Raw genomic sequence first — 20710 nt, 5'->3', positions numbered from 1 at the left:
GCTGTGCAGAGGAGATGAGGCGACGGCGGGAGTTCCTGAAGGCGCACCCTGAGGTGAAGACGAACCGCATGGACCTGGAACAGAGGGGCCAGGCCCTCCTCGTGCCCGTCCACTGCATGCCCGACCACCGCATCTCCCTCGTCCTGCACATGGCCACGCCGTATGTATTGGGTCTTCGGTTCTTCTTCTTCTTCTTTCGTGGGCTGCAACTCCCACGTTCACTCGTATGTACACGAGTGGGCTTTTACGTGTATGACCGTTTTTTTCCCCGCCATGTAGGCAGCCATACTCCCGTTTTCGGATGTGTGCATGCCGGGCATGTTCTTGTTTCTGTAAGCCTCCGAACGCTTACATGGAGTACAGGATCTTTAACGTGCGTACTTGGATGTTCTGTTTGCGTATACACACGAAGGGGGTACAAGCACAAGCAGGTACTGCGCATATGTTGACCTGGGAGCTCGGAAAAACCTCCACCCTTTACCCGCCAGGCGCCGTTACCGAGATTCGAACCCGGAAACCTCAGATTGAAAGTCTAACGCTTTAACCACTTGGCTGTTGCGCCTGTCGTGTCTTCGGTTCCAGTCTCAGGTTGATGTTATGTGATATGAACCGGGGAATTTTACACACACCCCCACCCCCGTCCCTCCACTAGACCTCTAGGCGCCAGTGTTTTGGATGAGGATAAACTGGGGTACCGTGTGTTGCGTGCACTTAGCGCATATACCCACAGCAACAGAAGGGTTGGTATCTCTGGCAAAATTGTGTGGAAAAATGCACAGGTATAACGAACGACTTGAATACCGAAAAACAGAAAAAACAAAACAGACAAAAACAAAACAACAACAACAACAAAGAAAGCAAAGCAATGGGTGGCAATGCACTGTAGTCGATGCACTCTTCCCGGGGCAGAGCAGCCTCCATTTCACACAGAGAAATCAGTAATAATACCAGTCATGATACACAGGACTGTTTAAGGTTTTCTCGCTGTCCTGTCTTGTCTGTATGTATCTGTTTGGGTTTCCGTTTTTGTTTTCATGTTTTGTTTTTCTGTTAGTGTATGCAACAGCATGAAGGTGTTTCATTTACCGTCCCATGCAAAAAATTACTTGACGACAGCGCTTGGTCAGGAGAGTGAGATAGGTAGGCTGTTGCTTTGATTTTAAGGTTGTAACAAAATTCCTGCTAAACGACGTGAATTCAAGACATGTATTGTTTTTTTCTTTCTCTTGTTCCTACTTTCTTTCTTTCCTTTTGGTTTTGTTCCTTTCCTCCTTCTCTTTGTCAGCATCGTCCATTGTACTTGTTTCCTTTGTTTTACAGTGTGTGCTGGGCAGCATTTTCACTGACACAGCTGATGACTTTTAGGTTCTCGATGGATACTATTCCAAAACTTCGAAACTGCTTGCGTTCTTATTCAAGAGCAGACGCACATACGCACTCTAGCGCCCACGCATATATGTTTATACAGTCCCTTACTCTATTGTGTATGCGCGCGCACACCAACACACGCACAGACATGTGTATACACATATACGGTGCGCCAGGCAAACACACACATATATACAAACACATAAGCACACACAATAACATACACCTACACACACACGCACATACGCATACACACATACGCACATACACGCAAGCACGCACAAATGTACGCACGCCCGCGCGCGTACACACACACACACACACACACACACACACGTACGCACGCACGCACGCCCGCCCGCGCGCGTACACGCACGCACACACACACACACACACACACACACACACACACAGATGCGCGCGCACATGTGAAGATTATTATTGAACGTAATTTCAGTAGAGGAGGAAAAAAAAACAAACTTTTTTGTCAGTGCAGTACGTTTTCAAGTCCCTCAATCTTCTGATTGAACTTCTTTCCTTGCAGTGACGGTGGCGTGTACACGGAAACGAAGAGGTCCACCGCACGTTCAAAGAAGGTAAGTTATCGATCATGTTGATGATTACACTGGCCTTGCAGTTAGTTAGTTAGACATAGGATCAGACCCATTTGTACGTCACAATGGATGCTGGAGAGGAAGTGCTTTGTTGTTCATCTGAATCAAAATCTTGAGAAGTGCTGTACAGATTGCTGGAACGAACCTTGGCAAGCGCAGATGGACCCCCCCTCCTACCACCCACCGCCTGTTCGTGGTGTGTTGGGGGTGGGGTGGGCGAGGGGGGTTATTGTTTTACTCCTGTTTGATTTTCCTAGAGTCATATTGTATGTATTTGTGATGTGCACGCAAGCATAACTTCAACGTGTGCGTGTTCTTGCACAGGAACAAGAATGCATACATACACGAGCACGTTTTCGTACCCAAACACAAGCGCATTTACGCGCGCAGACACACACACACACACACACACACACACACACACGCACACAGAGAGTAACCGTTTCCATCGCTGCTCATTTTTGTTTCTTATGTATCGAAAATGTTCGGTATTTAATAACCGATGACATTTTGTGCAGGTGGGTTTACACATACGCACTTGCGGGTGTCATTGCTTTTACTAATGTCTGTGTGTTCATGTAACACGCACGCGTGGTTTGAACACGTCTGCATTCATCCTTGACGAAGGTGGATCAGCAGGAAGATGTATATAAAGGTACCTGTGTATACAAATATATATTTATATTGCTTCCAGGCAGGAGACAGACGCTACCTGCTGTGTCCCTCAGACGTCACGATGGGCATTCTGAAAAAGTTCATCCGCAGCAAGTTCAGCTTGTCAGACAAATTTCAGGTAAGACAGGTAGTGACCTTGAACATGTTCGTCTTTTCGTCAGTCTGTCGTGCAGTCTGCTAATCTATCTATATGTATGTGTATCTGTCTCTCAGTTGATAGATCTGTGCTCCACTGAATAAATGAATGTGAGTATGCCTCTGTCTACCTGTCTCAGTATTATCTATCTCAGTGTGTAAAATGTGTCAGTCCACCTGCCTGTCTCTTGTCTACCTGTCTCACAGTTATTCACCTCAGTATGCAAAATCTGTCTGTCCGCCTGCCAGTCTGTCTGTCTGTTTCAACATTATCAAACCTCCGTCTTCAAAATGTGTGTGTTCACCGGCCTGTCTTTGTAAAGGCTGGACAGTGTGTTGAAGTTGGACGTGTGTGGTGTTGGGCAGATCGACCTATTCTACACCCAGAGGGAGGAGGTCATCAGCGATGAGTTCACCCTGCTAGACGTCACCTTCATCTATTCCTGGACCAGGGTGAGTGTCATGCTGGAGAAACTGTTGTTGCGCCAGCCGCCGAATCGGTTAGCGTCGCGAACTGACAGCTCTGCAGAACCCGAGTTCGATCCCCATCGGAAGTGGGATTCTTTCGGCCCATGGCCGGCTCCTTACGAGAGTTAGTGTGCTGTGGGTTCAAATGGGAAGACTGACCACACAGTCGAGGAACATCCGCTTAACGGATGTGTCTTTGGGTATGTTGCTCAAATTTGTTTGCTCAGATTTTCTGACCAACACTGCAGGTGCTTTTCAACCTGGTTGACACCAGAATATATTGACTGAGAGTACAGTCTTGTCAAGTGGCTAGCCCTAAACCCGAATAGACCACCATAGCAACACCTTTATTACCCCATCATCATTCTTCATCATCGAAATATAGAAAACAAAATGAACCAAGTTCTGGGGCTAAGAATAACCCCAACTGCATGCAAGTGGAACCGGCTCCTGATCACAGCTGGACAACCCGTGTATCATGTGGGTCCTCTGTAGCTTCAAGGAAACGTTTTTGTTTCAGTGGAGCGCTGTGAGGTTTGTGTTCAGGGGTCATTTAATTGACATCAGAGCAGCGCAGTCAGCGACAGACAGTGTGGATAGAATCTGGCCTGTTTCACTTTCGTCTTCAACAAAACGAATCAGTGTGTTCTGGGGAGGCCCCGATGACATGAATAGATAAGTAGATCTGAGAATAACGTCCTGTTGGCATGTGTCCACAAGGTGAAGTTGTTCAGCGCTGGGGTCATGGTGTTGTGAGGGGGTTACTTTTTCAAGTTGTTCAGTGCTAGGGTCATGGTGTTGTGTCGGTTTTACTTTTTTTTAGGTTGTTCAGTGCTGGGGAGTTGGTGTTGTGAAAGTTAAGCATTTCGAGAGGGCAAGTTCTGAGTGTCTGTCCGATGTAAGGTCCATCTGGCTTTCCAAGGGGGAATCCTGTCCCGAACGGAGTGAGCATACATCTTTTATTAGGGTCACAGGGTGAAATTATGGTGAAATTTACGATCCGGTTTTTAGGCAGCAAGTTTTATTGTATGTGGTTATCCCAGGGGGGACGTCTGTCTTGTCAGCAGAAGTTGACTGATAACTGACAGCAGTGAGATACGCTTCGATAGGGGCCAGTAGTCATCAGGAAGAGTGGGCTATCAGTGTTTGTCGTCAGTTCCCTTTCAGGTCATATGAGCTCTTGGTCTGACTGAGATCTGTGTCATTGATACCTACATCGGAAAACCCGACATGCCCTACTTTTTGCGGTGTTCCTTTTCGCATAGAAAATAATTCATTTCGCATGTCTTATCCAGTATCAAACGATTTTCCGCGTGACGCTTGCTTGGTTCAGTACACACACTGACTGACCTTAAGATGTAATGCTTTCTTTTTTCAAGCCATATCAGTGGGCTTTTTTCCTTGCAGGCTGTAGTGTTGTTAGTGTGACATAGTTCAGTCTCTTGTGCAGATATAATGCAAAGTTAATGGTGTGAATTCAGTTTAGGGAATTTTGTATTTCTTCTGCCATACTTAGTTGACTATCTCTTTATGCTTTCTTTATTACACACACGTTCGACAACATATAATGCGTGACTGTATATTACAATAGTCGATCAGACTTGAGGATAAAAACAATCGTTCATACACGTTGTTTAGACTGTGCCACAGGATACACATATACGAACATAAACAAACACAGACAGGCGCGCGCGCACACACACACACACACACACACACACACACACACACACACACACACACACATGCGTACTCACGCACATACACACACATATACACATTTTCATTGTACATGGTATGTTATGGCTTTTTTTTTAATCACTTCAGTGTGTGTTCGAGATGACCTTTGCTGTCACTCATCAACACTTCCTATTCAGCTTACAGGGGATAGATAGAACTACTGGTCAGTTCCGAATAAGTCAATACCCGACATATAAAGAATTTCCTGTGTATCTTTAGCCAATGTGTTTGTTGATGGTATGTATGAAATGAAAGAGAATGATATGAGCTCAAGCTTGTTTTACTGAAGTTTTTTTTTTTCTAGACGGTGTATAGAACGCTGTGTTTTGTCTTGTATCTCAAAGTAAAAGATTTAAATCAATAAGCGACATGTGAAACATAAGAAACATGTGTTCCAGGAGAAACCACTACGGCTGTTCTACACCATCTACGAAAAGCCCCGGCGGAAGAGACGACTGCTGACCGACAGACTGCGGCAGCTGCAGTCGTCACAGGCCAAGAGACGACGGCTGGAGCAGGCCGGCCACAACGGCTCTCCCGCCTACACCCTGCCGCACGTGCCGTCAGACAAGTCGTCTTCCACACCAGACCGACAACGACCGAAAAAGCCCGGCGTTGGCAGACCGGTGTCCAAGTCTGGAAGTATCCGTGGTGCTCAGTCCTCCTACCAGGGAGCCACACAGAAGGTGAAGATGAAGAAGAAAGATTTCTGGAACCTGCACAAGAGAGAGACGCTGAAGATGAAGAGGAAATCGCTGGAGAACGCCCAGAAGGTGGGGCGCGGTAGGAAGCAGAAGATGCAAACGACACCGTCGCCAGAGAAATCGGATGATGTGAAACCAGAGTGCCGGCGACCTGGGGAGTCCAAGTCCAAAACAAACGCGAAGCCGAGTGCGGGGCATTTGACGAACGGCAGACCGGTGTCCAGAACAGCGCCGGACTCTCCCGACCCTGACAAGAACGGAGTTCACGACTCCTTGGGCCACGGAGACCGAGCGTCCAGTCCTGGTGGTCAGGGGAAAGAGAGCAGGGGTGGCGCCGTGTGTGTGGCCACCACGGTGAACGGTGTGCACCGAGCGGCCAAGAGGACGTCTCTGGACAGCAGGTCGGCCAGTCCAAGACTGTCCACTCCGGGCAGCAGTCGTTCCTCCAGCCCCAGACTGCCCACAGTCGCCACAAGCAGAACGGGGCGGGCAGCCAGTCCCAGGTCCTCGGTCATGGCTAAAGCCAAGGTGTGTGGTGCTAGAGACTACGTGTCCGGGGGCAAGGAAGAGGGCAGGGTGGGGAGGGAGGGGTCCAGGCCGGGCAGCCGGGCCAGCAGCCAAGCGGACAGCCCCAGACTGATGGACCTGCAGCACGTCTTGCCCACCGCCGACCGCTTCCCGTCGCTGCCCGTGGACGAGAAAATCAGCGTGGACGTCAGCATGGCCGCCTCAGCCTCGGAGACGTCGTCGGACGTGACATCCCCCGGCGCGGAGGACCGGTCCCACAGCGCGGGGCTGGAGGAGCCAGGGGACTTCCATGGCAACGTCTGCAACGTGGCCACCTTCGCCCCCCGCGCCCTCCCTTCGTTGGTGCACGTGCACAACATCAACACTCACAGACAGAGTGCGGACAAAGGGAGTGGTGGGGTGAAACAAGGCGTGGACTCGGGAACCGGTGGCGGTAGGCAAAACGGGAACAAAAGCGGTGAATCGCAGTCGAACAAAGAAAAATCAAATTCGCAAAAACAAAGCGTGGACAGAGGAAACGGTGTGAAACAAAGCGTGAACAAGACCAAGGAAGGGCACAGGGACAGCGTGAGCAAAGTGAACGGGCACAGGCAAGAAAGGGACAAGGACCATGGAAGTGATAACAAAAGTCACGGGGGCCACAAGCAGGGCTTGAACAAAGGGGGTCTTAACAAGGAGCAGATGAAGACCCCAAGAGCATCACAGCTGCAAACAAAACCCACAGGCAGGACGGCCAACAGAAAACGATGACCACCTTCATGTTTTTTTGATGGGTCAGCTGTAGTCAGCAGACTCAGCGCCGTGAGTGCCGACGCTGCATGAAGGGTGGTATGCGGGTTGAGGCAAAGCCTGTTTCGTCAGGGGATAAAGGCTCGCCACTTCTCCAAAACGTTTTTAAATTCATGCAGCAAGTGCTTGCACGCTCGCATTTGACAGTGTTTGAATTAACATGCTGGAACAAAACGCTCACAGCCCGCAATAGCGGAGGACAAAAATTAGTAAGGGAATCGCCTTCTGTGTACCATGCAGAACATAAAACGGTGCTTTTCTCAATGGATGGTTACCTGTGATGTTTCTGGGAGCAGGAAGCAGTTGATATGGAGCTCTATGCTCTCTTAAATATCCTGCAGTGCGAATAACCCGATCTGTAACCCAGTAACACGCAGGAACTATTACACAAAAACATTTAAGAGTGCAAGGAAACTCTTTGAATAAATCTGGAAACCATAGTGCAGTGCTGTGTGAGGTACCCGGTTAATCCGACTTGGCAAAGTCATGTCGAACCGTGCTTTTCTGAGATTGCTTGTCGAAGGAGAGCGGACACATTTGAGAGCAACGTACATGAAAACACACATACTTACTTAGTTGCACAAGTATCTACGCATTTAGGGCTTAGTATACTATCAGGTTTGCTCTGACCTGACACCAGTGACAGGAAATGATTGACTTTTGCTGATAACGTTCACTCAAACAAACCAGCCATTGAATCAAGGGGACCAGAGGACCGCTTGCAAGACGGTTGTTGATGCCTTTGTAACTTTAAAAGACACTGTTCACAGAAGTATGTTCACGCCGTTTATATAGCTCATACTTATGTTCCAGTAGCTGGTTGTAATGCTTTTGCTTGTTTTACGTTTTGATCATCAGTGTGTCCCTTGTGTTGGAACGTTGTGTGCATATTCCTTAAACATTACTGTGAAGATGAAAAGAATATTATGTTACTTTGTGCAGTCCCCAAGGTGAAAGAAAGTTGTGTGTGTGTGTGTTGTGTTGTGTTAGGGAGAGAAAAGTGAGTGAGAGAATAAATCCGATCAACTAACGGCAACTTTTGGGGTTGTAGGGTTTTTGGGTTGGTTTGTTTTTTAAGTTGGGAACAAAAATATTAAGAACGTACATTTTAAAATTTTCATCATTTGTTGTTTGCATATGGCATTGTTTAGCTGCTTATGATTTGTCGGATAGGTTTTGTTCAACTTAGGGCATAACTTCATGATCTGATGGAAACAGAGTTTGCAAAAGGAAAGATCTGACTGTGTAGGCTGTTGCTAAAGGCCTGAAGTACAGAACGCCACTAAAAAGAATAGTGCTCATTTTTTTTATCTGTCAACATAAAATGTTTGAGTGGAAAATGTAACAACTTTATTTTATGAACATTGTTAGATTTTTAGTTTAACATCTTAGAAAAAAAAAAAGAAAGAAAAATATTCTGGTGTTAATTTGAGACTAGATCCTTATTTTGTGAGTTGTACTTTTTTTTCTTTTTTTTTAAATCTTGAAGTTACATTTCTAGAGGTTGTTGTTATAGCTTGGAATTGGTGTCGTCAGTGTCGACCTTTGTTGAATCAATATGGATGCAACCTCAGTCATGAAAAGCCTTGTTCATCTTGTGGCCCCCAGTCCACTTCCGAATCTGAACTGTGTGACTGGAACTTCGGCATGCTGTGGACAGCCCAAGCTGCGAGGGTGCCTTGTGGCCCACTGGGACAGAAGGGTTGTTCAGCGTGTGTCATCACTGGGTGCTTGAGAGTCTGGGTGTACAGGTGGTGGTGACAGACGCTTGGTCCGCAGAACAGTCGGCCCCTGTTGTCTGTTCAGTGAATTGCTGCTGATGCTTGCACTGGGTGCTCACACACTCGTTATGTTCGTGCTGATAAATATTGTGAGAAATGGTCTATGTATGGACTCAGAAAACGCTCTATTCCTTGTTGGAAACAGCAGACTTTCTGAATCTCTCTCTCTCTCTCTCTCTCTAGCCCTAGTTTCGGTCAGTATGTGTTTTCCTGCTCCAATATGAAAAAAAAAAAAAAAAAAAGAAATGTCAGTCTCTTTCACTTCTGTTGGTGCAATCTCTGTTGTTTTATGAGTTACAAATTATGTCGAGATAACATTTAATGATAATGATGTTAAAGTTTGTGTGTGATCATACACAATTCATTAATGATAATGGGATCAACGGATGTGTGTGGTCAGATTGATATTGGTTGCAGGCTAACCAAGCTGAATGCACAGACTGACAGATGGAGGGCGGGGGATTACGGAGTAACAGTGTGCCATATTGCAGTGTCTTTCCTGAAGCCCGGAAAAGTTACTCAATAGACAAAATGTTGGATGAAACATAATTGTAGAGAAAGAAATAGGTCCACTTCCAAATTATGTCAGTTTACCAAAACTATGAATGTCAAAAAGGTATCGACCAAAAATGGAATGGAAATTCAAGTCGTGTATGGAAACGAGAACTTTTTTTTTTTTGCTCTAGTTTTATATTATCTTTGAGTTCAGTTATTTTTAGTAGTAGTAGTAGCATTTGCATTTTAGCGTAATGATATGCATGTATAATGCATGCTACATAAGACCTACGAACATGACAGAGCGGAGTAGGTTATAGTCCTTTCAGTTAACATGTTTTGAACACTCACAGTTAATAATTACACTTCGACAGCGTGTGCGTGATACATGGTTTGACCATTTTCTGCAGGGGTGCAACAGCGCACCGGATACACGTGGTCATCACAGTGTATGCTTAAGACTTGGCTTTGACAGGGGATATATACGAAAGACAGGACTCCCGTATACTTTACATGTCGTGTTCTCTCAATTTATGTATGCGTTCCAGATGTGTAATTGCTAGACCAGTGACATCGCGCAGTATAATGTACGCACATTACATTGCCAGTCAGTACAGTGTATTCGTGATGCAAGCATGGCTACGCTAGCAGGCATATCAGTATATGTTTAAAGTCACGACATAAGCTTATCCTCTGTTTGGAGATGAGTTCTCTGTGAGGGTAGGATAGGATAGGTAAACGGCGCGCAGTGCTATACCATACCATCTTAGTTACGTTCTCAACGTTAGCGCTGACCTAAACAGAGATAGCGTGTGTGCAATACCAAGACTGCATAAGTGCGTCACTGAAACATAACAGAACTAACAAGTGGTGGGTCCTCATTTCTTCGCAGTCACTCTCCAGTCAGAGGCTGTCGGATAAAAACATCACAGCACTTTGTGTGGCCGTATCGTCAGTGCTTGCTCTGACCGTAGTATCTGCATGTTGACGACAGCGGAGAAGATAGTGTACACGAGTTTTGCTCTGCCTCGTGTTTATATACTCGGCTAAGCGCGTACTTGCTTATTTGTTTCAGCTCATTCCGTGAAATTTTAGCGATATATTTAAAGAGCCAGCCAGCAGTTCCGAAATCAAGTCTGTAGACTATTTGGCAGCTGTTATAATTTTCTGACCATGCTTTTCCACAAGTGAGAGAGGGGAACAGGGCCTTGTGTTTTGTTCGTTTGTTTATTTTTGGCTTACTTTGTTTCGTTTTTATCTCACAGTGACAATAAACAGGTACTTTGAATGGAAAATGTTACACGTAAGTACGATTTTCTTTACTTTATTTTGACACATTAGAATGTTCGTCTTTGTGGAAATTGCACAATGCATTGCACAAGTTTCAAATACTTCAGTTTTTTTCCCGGCAAAAGATGGGCTGCAGCTTACCATGAAAATATGTTTAAAAAAGAAACATTCAACAACAAACAAACCCGAACAGAATCGTTTTGGAAATCGAACTTTTGATAAGACAATATAGGCGCAGACGTTGAGCAAAATCGTTATTTTCATCCTTATAAAGACCATACTAAGATAGAATTATACTGGGTACAAAATACGTTTAATATTTTTTTTTTTAAAGGAAGGAGAGATTTACATAAAAACTTGTTTAAAGATACATATTTTGTACACTGATAAATTCGACTTGTGTTGTATTTGTTAACTTGAAAAGGGCGTTTTTGCCGAAAATTTGCTTCTGTGTTGTTAATCGTTAACGTTTTGTGTGTGTATCAAACGATTGTATGATGTTTATTGAGTTAGAACTTAGAGGTTTCTTTTAATCTTTGAAGAATTTGTGCACGCATTTCGTTGATTAATAGTCGTACTGGTAATATATATGTCTACTGCACAGTCTGATGGGAATGTAAGATGTGTATCTGTACCTGGACGTCTCAAGGTAGATTGGTGGGGTTTGCATACGAGAAATAAGAATAATGTCGCGAATCGAAATTCGTTGGTTTTTCTGAGTATTTTGTTTGATTATTCTAATTTGTGATTTATTTTGTTTGTGTATTTGTTGATATTCTCTCTTCCCCCCCCCCCCCCCCCCCCCCCACCCCCAACTCTCTCTCTCTCTCTCTGGACATGTATTTGACCAGTGAAAAAGAAGAAGAAAAGCGACGGAAAAGTGAACCTTTATTTTCATTCTTAGAAACAAATACTTTACATTCCAGACTCAATGTATGTTTCGATTTGAAGGTTGCATTGAACAAGTGGCAGAACAGTCCGTGTTTGTTTAACTTACTTCTTTATTTGGCTAATTATTTTGCTAATGTATTTCTGCTTTGTTTTATCGTTTCAGTGTGATTCAATATTCGTTTCGATCATTTGATCGTAGGCATGGCCTTGGTACTTATTGGGATAACAGTCTTTGTGCTTTTTTGTTGTTGGTTTTGTTGTTGTTGTTTTTTACTTTGTTTTTTATTCAGTTGTATAGTCATTTATTAACGAAAAAAAGGAGAAAATTCGGTAAATACAAAAAACCACAACAAATACAGTGGGGAATAATCGAGAAAGCATGCGTCATAAAAGTGACGCTATTTGTGTGTGTGTGTGTGTGTGTGTGTGTGTGCCTGAGGACGATAAAACGAGCAAGTAAAGGTTTTTTGAACGTTGAAAAGAGCAAGGAAAATGTCTTAGCTTCTACATCCAAAAGCACAGAACTAGAAGCAGGGAGTTATGTTACCGCAACGGTTTAATTGTTAAACAGAATGAAAGCAGTTCTTCTTTTTCTTGATTTGACTTAATAAGCTTTGACTTTACTTGTAAATAAGCCACGGTTATTGACAGATGAAAGGATCAGTGATGCACACGAAGAAATTGTACGTGGATTGTTCGGATCGTTCGGGGGAGTGTGTGTGTAAAAGAGTATGTGTGTGTGGGGGTGGGGGTTGCGGGGGGAAGGTTGGGGGGTGGAAGTGACGCAGGAATGCGTGCACATGGGTATACTGAAGTGTGTATATGTCAACGACAGAACGAATAATGTGTCGGGGTGGTAACGTTATGGCGTGTAAGGCTCTCGCGAAAATTCCTAGACATAAACCCAACATTCCTAGGATAGGGGTGGGGAAAAAAAAGAGCAAAAAATCGGACCGCATTACAGGGTTTACTTCACAATGTTCTCGGGATTTTTTTTCCTTAATTTGCACGAATTGTACGCTGTAATTAATCCTATGGCCTCAAAGGACATTTGATACTGATTAGTATGAATAATTATGCTTATGATTGAGTTGATTGTAGAAGGCTCGTTCGTTGAGATGTCGGTCAGCTGCGCTGTGAATGGAGAACGTTTTAAACGTACAGGGCTGCTTTCTAACAACTTCGCATGGGAGCGCAAGAGTAAGATCGGACGATGAGATACGAGGGAGCATTTCTCCACAAACCATCCACAGGTGTAGTGAGTTTATTTGGGGCAGTGGTAACAGAGCAACGGAAAATACGTCATGTGTTCAGTTAGGAACTTGTGTAGGCCGATCCATGATGAGGTTCGTGTATGATACTTGAATGCTGTTGAACACCACATACAGACCTGATCAAAATGGCAATTGTCGGACAGGCACCACGCAATATCTGAGACCTGATGTGCGCGAAATTCAGTTCATTATAACAGTGATAACAGAATAACAAGATAATTCTTTAGCACTAAATCTTGGAAGGAAAGTAAATCAGAACCAGAGACTTGTCTTTTGATATGAATGATTTTTTTAATTGGACTTTTTTCTTCTTCTTTTTGTTGTTGTTGTCGTTGTTGTTAAGAGGCAAATCTGAGTGTTTATGGAATAAATGTCTTGAACAGTGAAGCGTTCTTCTGTCACATTTTTGTGGAGCAGGGATCCACTGATATATAGTTGTGAATTTTTTTCTTTCTTTCTTCATCTTGTTCTTTTTATTATTATTATTCGACTTCTTTTTACAGAAATATTATTAGCTTGTTGCTTCACGTGCGTCGTTGAGGGCATTAGACGTCATTCTAGTTTTCTTTTTTCTTTGATAAAGCGAAGTTGTTCTTTTTATTATTATTATTCGACTTCTTTTTACAGAAATATTAGCTTGTTGCTTCACGTGCGTCGTTGGGGGCATTAGACGTCATTCTAGTTTTCTTTTTCTTTGATAAAGCGAAGTAATAATAATGATGTTAATAACAACAATAATAATGAAAACAATACGAAGAAGAAGGAATTGTTCTCGGTCATATATATAGGTATTTTTCATCCGCAGAGAACGTCGTTCAGTAGTCTGTAAATGAACTGGTCGAAGATGTTGGTTTGTCCTGAGAACAGGTGTTTTAGAGGAAATGTAATGCCGAAAATTTTCAGCATTTTCGTTATTGTGGCGGCTTGTTATTTTTTTTTATTTTTTGTTTTATTCATTTTACTTTTGTAGTGTTTGATTTGGCAACTTTGAGAGTTTTATGTTTTGATATTATTTGTTTTCGTTGCAGGCTTTCTTCTTCTTCTTCTTTTTAAATTTTTTTGTTTAAAGGGGGCCTGGGGGGTGGCTTGACGGAGTGATCATTGGTTACCCGAAAGCACCAAGATAGACTCCTAGTTCGCTAGCAGATGTTTGTGTAAGAGAACTTTGTTTGATTAGTGCACTGACAATTATTCTTGGTTGCTCTCTGTCTGTCTCTGTTGCTTTCTCTCTCTCAGTCTGTTTGTTTTCCCCTTCCCCACTCCTCTCTCTCGTCTGTCTTCAACTCTTCCACTACCCCCCTCTCTCTTTCTCACTTCCTGCCCCCCCTCCCCCCCGCCTTTCTCTGTCTCTCCCACCCCCCCCCCCCTCCGCCTTTCTCTGTCTCTCTCCCATCCCCCCCCCCTCCTGTATTTCCCCTTATCCCCCTCTCCCTGTATCTCTCCCCCTCTTTCTCTGTCTCCCCCTTCCCCCTCCCCCTCTCTTTATCTCCCCCTTCCCACTACCTCTCTCTCTGTATCCCCCTTCCCCGTACCCCCCTCTCTGTATCCCCCTTCATCCCCATACCTCTCTGCCTCCCCGTTCCCCCCTCTCTGTCTCGCATATCTAGCACCCACATTGCAGACAACACAGGGCATAGAGAAGGAAAAGGAAACATTGACGGTCCAGTTCTCGAAACTTTTTTTATTATTATTTTTTTTTTTTTTTTTTTAGTAAAGAGTTGCCACAGGAGAGTTCTCCGACCATACCCGAGATACAATGAATGGGAAAAACGTAATGCTTTGTAAGTTGTATGTAGAAGCAATTTCTTATGTTCCGCTGTTTCTTCTCGAGCTTTCAATCCGCAGGGATATACCGATGCTTTCTGTGGGAATTGGGGTGTTCGTACATGATGTGTAGAACGATTGTAGCCATTTGTCGCTGATGTGTAAACGACTAAAAAAAATGTACTTTGTACAGCATTCTCTCTCTGTGTACATGACCATCTGAATGCTATGTGAAGTAACAATCAACTTTCAGTTGTCATGTATGAAAATAGTGTATGAGTTTGAAGCGGAGGGGGGAAGGGGGTGGGGGTACAACAAAAAGAGGGAGAGGGTGAGGGTTTCCAAATTTCTTGTCGGCTGCTGACTTACTTTGGACAATCCTTCATTCTTCAACTTTTCAAGGCTTTGTTCATTCATTTCGTGTAACATGCATGTCCAAGGTTCCGATGTGAGTGTGTTTGGGATGCATACATTATATAATGTGAACAGCCATCGCAGTGTCTGCCACTTTTACTTACTGAACATCTGATGTACTTGATCTGTTTGTACAGAAACTTTGTAAACGAACTGAAAGAAAATTTGGTTTTAATGTTGGATGTTTTATACTGCGTGAATCAAACACGAATCGATGCAAAACACACAAAAAAAGCCTGTTGTGTGAATATTTGTTGGTACGTTCGGTCTGTCTCTCTCAGCCTTACTGCAACCCTTATCTGTCTTTCTGTCTCTGTATCTCTCTGTCTTTCTGCTTCTCTCTCTCTCTCTCTCTCTCTCTCTCTCTCTCGCTCTCTCTCCCTTTCTCTCTCTCTCCCTCTCTCTCTCTCTGTTATTTATGTTTCATTACATGGCTTTTCCGGTCCATCTCACGTGAAAATCAATGCAAAGCCATGGCACAAAATACCTATGTATTTCCTTTTGTGTTTGTCAAAAGCCTATGTCACTAAATACCCATGGCCTATATATATATATGAATGTGTGTGTGTGCGTAAAAGAGGAGCCATGTTAATTTCGTTTTGTACGCGTTTTTTTCTTTCTTTCTTTTTTTACCCCCTTCAGTTTCATTCGCAGATAAGTGCTATCAAAAATAATGATGAAGCTTTTGTTGTGCTCTTCTCCATGTTGGCTACAATGGCTGTACTGAGTTCTTTGCACCTGGCAAGAATGATTATGATTTTGACGGAGTGTTGGCATGGAGATACGGCATTCGCTTAGGAAGCCAGAGAATCTGAGCGCACTGGTTCGAATTACACACTCGCCAGTATTTTCTCTCCCTCCACTCTCACTGGGTACAGCAGCCCGAATTTCACTCAGAGAAATATGTTGTGACAAAGGATTAATACAATACAATACAATACAATACAATACAATACAATACAATACAATACAAAGAGAGAACGAAATGACTTTGGTCTCTCTCAGTCGGGGAAAACGATGGGAAAGAGGAGTGATTATATCATTTGTTCGGATACGTATGTAATAATTATGTGTCGGCAAAATACTTTGAAAGGGTGAAGCAGACTGTAGACTTTCGAAAGAATTTTCGCAAGAATTTTAGCGATTTCAGAATTTATGTAGCAGGTTCAGTAGAAAAAGAATGTTGTCCACTGGGCTTTTGTTCTGAAATGAAAGGATTCATGCAAGCAGCATGCAGTGGTTTGAATTATGCGCCTGATTTATAGAGTGAATGTAATAGAAATTATATATATATATATATATATATATATATGATAGTTTAATTCTATTGCGCCTTTCATTAAAATGCAATGATGCTCAAGGCATATTACACGAGTAAAATATAAACATAAAAAAAAGAAACACTCTAAAACAGAAATCACAACCACATGTAAAAATCTCCAAAATCATTCCATGTGAACAACACAGCTAAAAAGCTACCCCTATCAAACTGCGAACTAGACCAAATATCATTATCTACATAATCAGAAAACTAAGCATTAACGCACGGACAGACAAGACACACACACACGCACGCACGCACGCACACACACACACACACACATCAGTTTTATGACATAAATTATGTATGCATGTGCATACACGCATGCCTCACACACACACACACACACACACACACACACACACACAAGATTCATACTATAATACGCATGCATGAATTTTAAAAAGTATTTGAGAAAATAAGAGATGAAAAGCACACAATACATGTTCCCCATCATTGATCAAAACAATTTTAATTTCACTACAAAACACCTGTATGAAAACAGAAAATAGTAGGTAAAAAGGAGGGGATTCAGTTATTATACTGGAACAGATAGGTTTTCAGAGCTTTTTAAAAGTCAGGGGCAGTTTCCATATGACGAATAGTGGAAGGGAGAGAGTTCCATACTTTTGGAGCATTGTAAGAGAAAGCTCTTTCACCATGCGTTTTACTTTTAGTTCTAATTCTGGGGACAGACAGAAGACACAGAGGATGAGCGCATTTGTCTAGATGGTGTGTGGACAGACAGTAGGTCATGGATGAAAGCAGGGGATGAACTGAACCAGTGGAAAAAAAAAAATGACAGAGCTTATATTTGATGCGTACCTGGACGGCATATATATATAATATGGTATTAATATGATATTAATATCTGTATCTATATCTTTTTAAAGTATTATACAGAAAGCTGAATATTGTGCGCAGACGAATCAAGGCGCTTACACTGCCAGTCATTCATAAACACGAATAGGTCTGGTGAAAGAAAAACGAAAATCATTTGATGAAGCCATGTGTCTTACGCCAAGATTTTGCTCTCTCTCTCTCTCTCTCTCTCTCTCTCTCTCTCTCTCTCTCTTGTTCTGAGTACATAATGTTATGTTGATAGATACAGTGCATAAACAGTGCAGACACTCCATCCTTCACACATACAGGCCTATTTATAAACACAGATTTTCCTCCTTCATTTTCTATATTCCTATTCTTTTGAGCTGCCGCCATCGAACGCAAAAGTGTAGTCAGGCGGGGTTCACAGATAAGTACAATTTAATATTTCATTTTTCTTGTTTTGCTTTTTTGTTGTTATCATATTAGTTTAGCCTTGTCGGCCTAAAAATAATTTATATTCATTTGAAAGACACCGTTCTAGTTAAATGAATAATAAATGCAACCAAGCTCAGGCTTGTTTTGCTCACATTTTCCCTTTTCTTTATTGAACGTTGTGGTTTGTCAAGTTTCTTGAAAAAAAAAATTATAGGATATAGGTCAGATCTTGAAAATGATACTGATGTAGAATTAATAGAATAAATGGGTAAATAATGATGGACATGAACATAAATGATTAAACGGTTTGCACACGCTTTACATTGACCTATGTGGAGTGATGGCCTAGAGGTAACGCGTCCGCATTGGAAGCGAGAGAATCTGAGCGCGCTGGTTCGAATCACAGCTCAGCCGCCGATATTTTCTCCCCCTCCACTAGACCTTGAGTGGTGGTCTGGACGCTAGTCATTCGGATGAGACGATAAACCGAGGTCCTATGTGCAGCATGCACTTTGCGCACGTAAAAGAACCCACGGCAACAAAAGGGTTGTTCATGGAAAAAGTTTTTAGAAAAATCCACTTCGATAAGAAAAACAAATAAAACTAAGTTGCACGCAGGGAAAAAAAGGGGGAGGTGGCGCTGTAGTACAGCGACGCGCTCTCCCTGGGGAGAGCAGTCCGAATTTCACGCAGAGAAATCTGTTGTGATGAAAAGAAATACAAATACAAATATACTTTTTAATAATCGTAGGAAAGTTGGTCGCACCACGGAAACAAAATTCTAATGAATCTGCTGTTCAGTTCAGTTACTCAAGGAGGCGTCCGCAGTTCAAAGAAAGCAAACAAACAAAGAATACTGCATCATCATAGATCATCATCAAATGGGTTCCAAATTCTTTGGATAATGAAATAATAGCTTTCACAGTCAGTTTCAGAAACAGTTTGTTTCCTTTGGCTTGAATTTCAAACGAAGACGCCAGGGAAACAACAGACAAATATGAATGATAAACAAACGATCGTTGTTTATTGATTTGCATATTCATATATTCATTTCTAGGATGACAGGCCCAATAGGCTTACAACTACCGTCACGGTATTGTTCATGATTTTGGTGAAAACAGTACTTTATTGGGAACATGTCACAATATAACACAGTTATAGATACAGGTCAATGATATGTTTGTACACATATTTATATACCAATGCTCGGACCGAGGGGTGCACACAGACAACAAATGAAGCTGTTCAGCGTTTTAGACAGCACATCAATGATATATATATATATTCTTTATTTTGTATGATAGTCGTGACTATCTATGACCATCAGAAAAGCAGAGGAGGCAACTGCTGTTTCAACTATCTGGGCTACAATTTGATTACATTGGAGAGTGTCTTGCCCAAGTTACACGCATTTGACTTTTAGACATAATTATTACGCTGCCATACACATGCACACACACACACACACACACACACACACACACATATATATATATATATACATACATACACACACACACATATATATATATATATACACACACACACACACATACATACATATATATATGTAATATCAATATATATTGAAATATATATAATCATATATATATATATATATATATATATATATATATATATCTTGAATACAAAGGTTAAAAACTGGACACCTGGCACCACAAGCCACTGGATCATACATGATGTGATATAACAGAGAATAATTAATTCAAGCCCCACTAAAAAAAAAAAAAAAAAAAAAAAAAAAAAAAGGGTGGGGACTATGCGAATCGGGATAATCACTTCATACTGAAGACGAACTGGGGTGACACTGTTGCTACTGCCTAGCGCTGTGTGAACACGAAGAGCTGCATCGGTATCCGACGACCTGGACTCCGGCTTCGAACACGAGTCGCAACGTGCAGTCATATGACGGCGCTTGAGTGCACCTCCCCCATGTTTAAAGCATGTTGAAACATACACACACACACTTCGACCCGAAGCCCTGGACAACGTGAACCAAAAGGGCATCAGGAACTTGGTGGTGAAATTCAACTCAAACACTAAAAAAAAACAAAAAAAAAAACCCCACCCAAACAACAAATGACTGTAAATATGTACGGAGAGCTTGATTTAATCCCTTCCATGTGATAGCCCCCCCCACCCTCGTCCGTTCCTTTAACCACCACAAGAAGTGCAAGAAAAATTAGAAGACGTTAAGACTGAACTGTTTTTTTTTCCTGTTTTCATCTGTCAGTACTTCAGTTCATTTTGTTTTGGGTTTTTTTTAGCATTGTTAATGTTTAGTTCGTTTCTATATAAAAGCTTAACAGTTGACAGTTATACACAGCAGGTATTCAGAATTATTTACAGAGATAATTATCCACACAGTATGGAGAAATAGTTTAACAACCCTAGTATTGCAGAACAAATTGTTGCAGTGTTTGACTTGAAATTTATCAAAGCAAATACAAAACAGTCTTAAGTATGGAGAAATAGTTTAACAACCCTAGTATTGCAGAACAAATTGTTGCAGTGTTTGACTTGAAATTTATCAAAGCAAATACAAAACAGTCTTATTCCTTGCAATGAAAGAACATAAGAAATGAATTACACAGTTTTCCACAACGTGACTGGACAGATCTTTTTGATTGTTGAATTTAATTTGAAATAATTAAACTGATAGAATTGTCAAACAAGGTAGGTTACTCTTTATGAGACAAAGTCACGCAACTAGTGTGTATCACACCAAGCTTTCGATCGAGCAAATATGAAATCTTTTAATTTCTTGAACACCTATGAAAACGCACCATGAAGTTATGACCCAAAAAAACCAAAACCAAAACAAACAAAAAAACCAAAAAAACCAAACAAACAACAACAACAAAAAAACCCACCCAATTTTGCTCTATTTCTCTGTCGTAAACAACCAATTAGAACAAATTTCTTCGCTTACGTGTGTGTCCGTGAAGTATATCTTTTTTACCCAACCGCTGAATCTCATTGATGTCAAAGACCGAGTTCTTCTCAAACGCAAAGCGCAGAAACAACATGAAAAGAATGCGAAGGTAGGCGGAAACTAGCCTAATCCTTTTGGATGCCAGTTTACTCAGTCAATCTGTAGGGCCTGCTGATCTGTTTCAATGATTTCATTACCTTACTTGAAATAACTCGTTCTTTGGTTGTTTGTTTTGACAAACCT

At 42.3% G+C, this 20710-nt stretch overlaps 1 protein-coding gene across 1 annotated transcript in view; it reads left to right on the top strand.

Annotated features, from left to right (window-relative positions):
- LOC143301460 (uncharacterized) overlaps nt 1-11384 on the top strand; it is a 36607-nt gene extending 25223 nt beyond the window's left edge. Inside the window, exons 5-9 of the mRNA XM_076615766.1 lie at nt 10-160; nt 1913-1964; nt 2677-2775; nt 3159-3245; nt 5399-11384. Coding sequence (XP_076471881.1) covers nt 10-160; nt 1913-1964; nt 2677-2775; nt 3159-3245; nt 5399-6982 — 1973 coding nt within the window. The 3' untranslated portion in view covers nt 6983-11384. The remainder of the gene's footprint in view (nt 1-9; nt 161-1912; nt 1965-2676; nt 2776-3158; nt 3246-5398) is intronic.
- The last annotated feature ends 9326 nt before the right edge of the window (nt 11385-20710 follow it).

This window comes from Babylonia areolata, chromosome 2 (assembly GCF_041734735.1).
Source record: "Babylonia areolata isolate BAREFJ2019XMU chromosome 2, ASM4173473v1, whole genome shotgun sequence".
Lineage (NCBI taxonomy): Eukaryota > Metazoa > Mollusca > Gastropoda > Neogastropoda > Buccinidae > Babylonia > Babylonia areolata.
The sequence above is the reverse complement of the archived record's forward strand: the minus strand, read 5'-3'. Positions and strand labels throughout refer to the sequence as shown.